The sequence below is a fragment of the Chiloscyllium plagiosum genome, chromosome 1 (assembly GCF_004010195.1).
Source record: "Chiloscyllium plagiosum isolate BGI_BamShark_2017 chromosome 1, ASM401019v2, whole genome shotgun sequence".
Lineage (NCBI taxonomy): Eukaryota > Metazoa > Chordata > Chondrichthyes > Orectolobiformes > Hemiscylliidae > Chiloscyllium > Chiloscyllium plagiosum.
The window spans coordinates 57,643,878-57,652,285 of record NC_057710.1 but is presented as its reverse complement, the minus strand read 5'-3'; the positions used below and the strand labels follow the sequence as shown (position 1 = coordinate 57,652,285).

Below are 8,408 nucleotides of genomic sequence, written 5' to 3'. Positions count from 1 at the left end.
TATCTTCTTTTCCACCTATCCACTCCACCCTCTCCTCCCTGACCTATCACCTTCATCCCCTCCCCCACTCTCCCATTGTACTCTATGCTACTCTATCCCCACCCCCACCCTCCTCTGCTTATCTCTCCACGCTTCAGGCTCACTGCCTTTATTCCTGATGAAGGGCTTTTGTCCGAAACGTTGATTTCGAAGCTCCTTGGATGCTGCCTGAACTGCTGTGCTCTTCCAGCACCACTAATCCAGAATCCATGGTTTTATCAAAGAAAAACCTTATTTTTCCAATTTGTTGGCATCCTTTGAAGTAGTAACACATGGCGTGCAGAAAGGGGATCCTGTCAATGTGCTAACCTTGGATTTCCAGAGGTATTTGATAATGTGCCACAACATAACTTATTGCAGAAATTAAAAGCTTACGGTGTAGGGAGTCATATACTGATGTGGATAGGGGATTGACTGGCTGGTAGAAAACAAAATATGCATAAATGGATCTTTGTCTGATTGGCAGGACGTGACGAGTAGAGTCCCATGTGTTCTTTGCTGGCACCTCACCTTTTTCAAATTTACATCAATGACTTTGATGAGGTGGGTGAAGGTACTGGGAGCTAAAACTTGCATACAATACCAAAATAGTTAGAAATGTATTTTGAGAAGAAGGCATAAGAACATTGTAGACAGATATAGACAGATGCAGTGAGTGGGCAAACATCTAGCAGGTAGAGTCATGGAGTTAGAGATGTACAGCACGAAAACCGACCCTTCAGTCCAACTCATCCAGGCTGATCTTGGGGCAGCACTGTGGCTCAGTGGTTAGCATTGCTAGGTAAAAGCTGCTTCACAGCACTAGGGACCCAAGTTCGATTCCTGCCTCAGGCAACTGCCTGTGTGGAGTTTGCACATTCTCCCTGTGTCTGTGTGGTTTTCCTCCAGGTGCTCCGGTTTTCTCCCACAGTCCAAAGTTATGTAAGTTAGGTGAATTGGCCATGTGTTAGGTGCATTAGTCAGGGTAAATACAGGGTGTGGGTGGGTCACTCTTCGGAGGGTTGGTGTGGACTTTTTGGGCCGAAGGACCTGTTTCCATATTGTAGGGAATCTAATCTAATCATCTGACCTAATCTAGTCCCATTTGCCAGCACTTGGACCATAAATCCTTCCGATTCATATACCCATCCAGATGCCTTTTAAATGCTGTAATTGTACCAGCCTCCACCACTTCCTCTGGCAGCTCATTCCATACATGCACCACCCTCTGCATGAAAAAGTTGCCCCTTTAGATTCCTTTTAAATCGTTCTGCTCTCACTCTAAACCTATGTCCTCTAGTTCTGGGCTCCCTCACCCCAGGGAAAAACCTTGTCTATTTACCCTATCCATGCCCCTCATGATTTTATAAACCTCTGACACTCCAGGGAAAACAGCCCCAGCCTGTTCAGCCTCTCCTGATAGCTCAAATCCTCCAACCTTGGCAACATCTTCGTAAATCTTTTCTGAACCCCTCAAATTTCACAGCACCTTTACTTAGCAGGGAGACCAGAATTGCATACAATATTCCAACAGTGACCTAACCAATGTCCTGTATAGCCGCAACATGACCTCCCAACTCCTATACTCAATGCCCTGACCAATAAAGGAAAGCATATCAAATGCCTTCTTCACTATGCTATCTACCTGCAACTCTACTTTCAAAGAACTATAAACCTGCACTCCAAGATCTCTTTGTTCAGCAACACTCCCTAGGACCTTACAATTAAGTGTATCAGTCCTGCCCTGATTTGCCTTTCCAAAATGCATCACCTTATATTTATCTAAATTAAACTCCATCTGCCATTTCTTGGCCCATTGGCCCATCTGGTCAAGATCCATTGTGCTCAGAGGTAGCCTTCTTCGCTGTCCACTACACCTCCAATTTTGGTGTCATCTACAAACTTACTAACTATACCTCCTATGTTCGCATCCAAATCATTTATATAAATGACAAAAAGTAGTGGACCCAGCACTGATCCCTGTGGCATACCACTGGTCACAGGCCTCCAGTCTGAAAAGCAACCCTCCACCACCACCCTCTGTCTCCTACTTTCAAGCCAGTTCTATATCCAAATGGCTAGTTCTCCCTGTATTCCATGTGCTCTAACCTTGCTAACCAGTCTCCAATGGGGAACCTTGTCGAATGCCTTACTGAAGTCCATATTGATCACGTCCACCACTCTGCCCCATCAATCCTCTTCGTTACTTCTTCAAAAATCTCAATCAAGTTTGTGTCACATAATTTCTCACGCACAAAGCCATGTTGACTATCCCTAATCAGTCCTTGCCTTTCCAAATACATGTAATTCCTGTCCCTCAGGATTTCCTCCAACAACTTGCCCACCACCGAGGTCAGGCTCATTGGTTTATAGTTCCCTGACTTTTCCTTACCATCTTTCTTGAACAGTGGCACCACGTTAGCCAACCTCCAGTCTTCTGGCACCTCACCTGTGACTATTGATGATACAAATATCTTAGTAAGGGGCCCACAATCACTTTTCTAGCTTCCCACAGAGTTCTTGGGTACACCTGATCAGGTCCTGGGGATTTATCCACTTTTATGTGTTTCAAGACATCCTGTACTTACTTTTCTGTAATATGGACATTTTTCAAGATGTCACCATCTATATCCTTACAGTCTATATCTTCCATATCTTTTTCCACAGTAAGTACTGATACAAAATATTTGTTTAGTATCTCTCCCATCTCCTGTGGTTCCACACATGGGCTACCTTGCTGATCTCTAAGGGGCTTTATTCTCTTCCTAGCTATCTTTTTGTCTTTAATGTATTATAAAATTTCTTTGGATTCTCCTTAACCCTATTTGCCAAAGCTATCTCATGTCCCTTTTTTGTCTTCCTGACTTCCCTCTTAAGTATCCTCCTACTGCCTTTACACTCTTCTAAGGAGTCACTCGATGTTTGCTGTCTCTGCCTGACATATGCTTCCTTCTTTTTCTTAATGAAAACCTCAATTTCTCTAGTCATCCAGCATTCCCTACACCTACCAGCCTTTCCTTTCACCCTAACAGGACTGCCTCTGGACTCACGCTATCTCTTTTATGATGGCTTTCCATTTTCCAGCCGTCTCTTTATCTGTGAACATCTGTCTCCATTCAACTTTTGAAAGTTCTTGCCTAATACTGTCAAAATTGGCAAATGTGAAGTTGTTCACTTTTGCAGGAAGAATAAACATGTGGAGTATTAGGAAAACTTAGGACAGCTACAGAATTCTGAGCTCCAGAGGGATTTCGATGTTCTGGTGGGTGTGTCAGAAAAACCTAGTCTGCAGGTATAACTCAAAACATCAACCTTCCCCTAGTCTTCTTGATTATGAAGAACATAATTGAACATGAAAGTAAGGCTGTGATTCTCCATTTTAAAGGATATTGGTGAGACCACATCCTTAATACTGGGTGTGCTTTTGGTCTTCTTTAAGGAATGATGGAAATGCATTAGAAATAGTTCAGAGGAAATTTACAAATTTGATATTTAAGATGGGTTGTTGGTCATGATGGGCTTGATTCCTTTGGAGTTTACAGGAGTGAAGGGTGACTTCTTTGAAATATATAAGATCATGAATGGTCTTTACAAGTAGATGATGATGTTTCCTGGTATTGGTCAGTCCAGAACTAGGAAGCACTGTATAAAATTTCATACCATTCTTTAAGAATGGAGTTGAGGAGAAATTCTGAGATTTATGTAACCCTGAAGCCCTCTGTTTCCAAAGAGGATAGAGGAAGGGTCAATGCATATTTAAGATAGAGCCAAATAGATTCTAGCTGGTCAGGGGAAATTGTGGGTAGACAGGAATGTAGAATTGAAAATACAATAGATGAACTATGATCTTATTAATAGACAGAGCATCAGAGGAGCAAAATTGTCTACTTGTGCTCCTATTTCATACGTGCGTACATCTGTTGGTGATTGTGCCCTTGCAGCAATATTAAGGGAAATATGTCATCCAGTATAATATCTGCCCATTATAACCATAATAAAACTAAAATGTAAGGTACTATTTGATTAGCCTTGGTATTCAGTGGTTCTATTTTGCTTGGATTCATGCACACAAGTTTTTTTTCTGTTTGTGAACTTACGTTGAGGTTAGCAGCAAGCTTTGGCTGTGGATGGTCACCAAGGCTTGCTTTAGCCACTTGCTACCCTTAATCCCTGGGAACCTGGAAATATTATGCAGATTATTCCAAAGGCTGGGTACTTGGAGTCAGGTATACATCTTTGTGGAAAGCAGAATTCCTATCAGTTGAAACAGGTCACCCCATTCCTGATAAAGCAGACAGTATGGATTTTTAACAGGTTCCAATTCTTTTGCATGTTACCTCAGCTAAGTTCCAAAGCCTATGATTCATGCTTTTTTGACACTTTTTCCACAGAGAGAAATAAAGATCAAATCCTACGAGTTTCTTCAGCTCATCTTTCTCAATGAACAAACAAATGGTGTGATAAAATTCTGGCCAACATTAATATTCATCGTTTTTGAACCCTGTGATTTCAGACATTGATGGATGCTTAAGCTGTGCCTATTATTGTATTAGTTTCTTCATGAGTGAAGGCTTTGGAAAGGCTCAAAAACTGAACTCTGATGGAGAACATCAGAAACTTTAAGACACAATATTATGATATAATCAGCTGCTCATAATATTTGCTTATTGTCCTTATTGATTTATAAATCTTACTTCTGACACTAGATAATTATAAAAAAGGAGTTGTCAGCTGACTTTTGAGCAATTTTAAAGTCGATGCTTCATCTGCTCCTTGCTGTTGAGCTTTCAGAAATTATAGATTACTGCTTGCTACATGTTGATGTGTGCACTCCATATTTGCTCAGTTACAATTTGCTTTTCTTAATCTGAAATTGTAACCCTGCTGAGGAAACATAGTGTATCAATTTTATAATGGGGAACAATCAGCATGATATGCAATGTGTGTTAGGTATAGCATCTTCCGTGGTATCGTTCATGAGCCAGAAGTCATATTGTTATAAAGGCAACAGTGGGTTTTGAGAGTAGTCCGAACGCAAACCTGCCAGCCACTATTTTTATTATAATCTAGGTAAATACGAGAGACCTGCCTGGTCAAAACAATCAATGATATTTCCCAAAATATCATCAGTATTACTTCTATCTAAAGCATGAGGGAAAAAGAGTCAGAGATGTATAGCACGGAAACAGACTCTTTGGTCCAACTCATCCATGCTGACCAGATATCCTAAGGTAATCTAGTCCCATTTGTCAGCACTTGATCTATATCCCTGTAAACTCTTCCTATTCATATACCCATCCGGACGCCTTTTTAAATGTTGTAAATATATCATTTCCTCTGGCAGCTCATTCCAATCATGCACCACCCTCTGTGTGAAAAAGTTCCCCCTTAGGTCCTTTTTAAATCTTTCCCCTCTCACCCTAAACCTATGCTCTCTAGCTCTGGACTCCCCCACCCCAGGGAAAAGACCCTATCCATGATCGTCAAGACTTTATAAACCTCTTAAAGTCACTCCTCAGCTCTGCGCTCCAGGGAAAACAGCCCTAGCCCATTCAGCCTCTCCCTATAGCTCAAACGCTCCAATTCTGACAACATCCTGGTAAATCTTTTCTGAACCCTTTCAAGTGTCACAACATCCTTCCAATAAGAAGGAGACCAGAATTGCACCCAATATTCCAAAAGCGGCCTAACCAATGTCCTGTACAGCTGCAACATGACCTCCCAACTCCTATACTCAATGCTCTGTCCAATAAAGGCAAGCATACCAAATGCCTTCTTCAGTACGCTGTCAACCTGTGACACCACCTTCAAGGAGCTATGTACTTGCACCTCATAGGATATGATTGGATTTCACAATATATCACCCCCACTGTGCATAATCTTATCTTGAATGATTCATGGGATGAGACGTTTGTCCTTTGAGGAAAGATTCAATAGAATTGGCTTACATTCTCAGGAATTTAGCAGAATATGAGGCAATGCTATTGAAATACATAAAATTATTACAGGATGGGACAGATTGGTTGATGGTAAGCTGTTTCCCTCTAGAACTAGAGGTGATAATCTCAGAATTGTTCTGAAGGTGGGTCACTGGACTCAAAACGTGAACTCTGCTTTCTCTCCACAGAGGCTGCCAGACCTGCTGAGTTTTCTCTGCAATTTTGGTTTTTATTTTTGATTTCCAGCATCCACAGTTCTTTGTTACTTTTTGTGATAATCTCAGGATTAGCATTGACCATTTAGGACTGAGATGTGGAGAAATATTGTTGCTGAAAGATTTGGAAATCTTTACTCTCCATCCCAGAGAGCTGTGGATAATCTGTAGTTGATGATATTCAAGACAATGACTTATAAACTCCAGATATGGAGAAAGGGGGTCAATTGGAGTTGAGGTCTTATATTAACCATAAGCCTATTAAATAATGGAACAGCCACCGTGGGTATTAGATTTTAAGATTTAGATTTTATTGTCAAAATAATCTAATGCAGGGGTAGACCATTCAGCTTGTGAAGTCTGCCCCACCATTCAATATGATCAGGCTGATCGAACACTTCAATGCCTTTTATGTACCCCATCTCCATTTACTCATGTTCTATGATGAATTTAAATGATATGCAAAGATGAAAACCATGATTTCACACTTACCGGTGTGCCCATTATTAGATAAATCAAGCTGTTCAGTTTCTTTTAGATTGTATCCTTCAAGAGTGATTGAAGGAAGTTCTTTGTTGACTATGGTTTTTCGAGTGTCGATATTAATAGGAGACTGTGCATCCCCATTACAATATGGATAGCCTTTGACCCAGTCTTGATCTAAAAGGAAAACAAAAGCACAAACCACCATTGGGTATGATTCCTTAAAATTAATAGATGGGCTGCAAATGTATTCTTATTATTATGTGTATTTTTGGAGGTTAAAGTGTACACAATGAATTCATAGGGTGAAAATTCCAATTGGAACAGTTGTTATACAAAAGCTTAACACATTTACACTACATTCTAGTTTACACAGCTATTGATGTAATTGAACAACTTCTAACCAGATGACAAATACTCTTTTCAGATTAAGAAATATATTAACATTTGGCACATCAACATGACCACCCATATTCCCAAGAGCTATTACATTAAATAGACCATAATTAATCTTACTTCAGTAAACAGTAGACCAAATTACACTAAAACATAATGTACTATTATTATCAACTTTAACAACTTTGACTTAGATTTGTCAATCTGTTGATATTTTTAAAGCAAGCATTTTTCCTACTACTGTATATTTTAGTAGCTTTACCACAAACATCCTGTTCCCCTTCCTTCCCATCCCATAGGTGTTGACTCAACTGGAATATGGAAATAAAATTCCAACGTGATGCCCTTCATGCCCATCAAGAAAATATTGCCTTGCCCTATATAACCCCTCTATTAAAGTTAATGGGTGGGAAATTGCAGGCAGGAGCTGTGTTATTTTGCAATACAAGATCTTAGCCAACATTGGCTAATTGTTTGCCAAAACATTGTCACCATTCCCATGGGTGCCCTCTGACTCTATGTCAAAATGGTACATTCTCTTCATGGTATGTGATTCCTTAATGCAACAGGTTATTTAAAAACATAGAGACCATCACAGCTGAGCAAGTTTCAACCCTCATCTGATATCCACATCTCCAACCATCCAACTGGGCTAGCAGATCTAAAACAGGAAGAGTTCCTTTCCCTAAACTAGAGGCACAAAGACCAACTAAACACATTTTAGCTAAGATCAGCACAGTTGGAACAGACCACAGACCAATTCTGGGACCTTTATGGGTTGAATGGTGTGGAGTTACAGTGCTTGTTGATTAGATTGTACTACATTCACTACAGATAGCTAGAGCTTGATGGAAGTGACACCATACGCCTATTTGAAGACATTTAATGTCAATGCATATTTGATTAAATTTAGGTCTGCTGTCAAGAGTTTCTTTTCACAATATATTAATTATTATTAATCACTTTCTGGATTAGTGGTGCTGGAAGAGCACAGCAGTTCAGGCAGCATCTGAGGAGTAGTAAAATCGACGTTTCGGGCAAAAGCCCTTCATCAGGAATAAAGGCAGAGAGCCTGAAGCGTGGAGAGATAAGCTCGATGAGGGTGGGGGTGGGGAGAAAGTAGCATAGAGTACAATGGGTGAGTGGGGGAGGGTATGAAGGTGATAGGTCAGAGAAGAGAGGGTGGAGTGGATAGGTGGAAAAGGTAATAGGCAGGTAGGACAAGTCCGGACAAGTCATGGGGACAGTGCTGAGCTGGAAGTTTGGAACTAGGGTGAGGTGGGGGAAGGGGAAATGAGGAAAATGTTGAAGTCCACATTGATGCCCTGGGGTTGAAGTGATCCGAGGCGGAAGATGA

The 8,408-nt window shown here is 40.7% G+C and overlaps 1 protein-coding gene across 2 annotated transcripts in view; it reads right to left on the bottom strand.

The window, feature by feature from the left end:
- ca9 (carbonic anhydrase IX) overlaps positions 1 to 8,408 on the bottom strand; it is a 108,065-nt gene that overhangs the window by 68,712 nt on the left and 30,945 nt on the right. For both annotated transcript variants that reach the window (XM_043687227.1, XM_043687237.1), the window contains exon 3: positions 6,665 to 6,832. In XM_043687227.1, the coding sequence (XP_043543162.1) occupies positions 6,665 to 6,832 (168 nt within the window). The remainder of the gene's footprint in view (positions 1 to 6,664; positions 6,833 to 8,408) is intronic.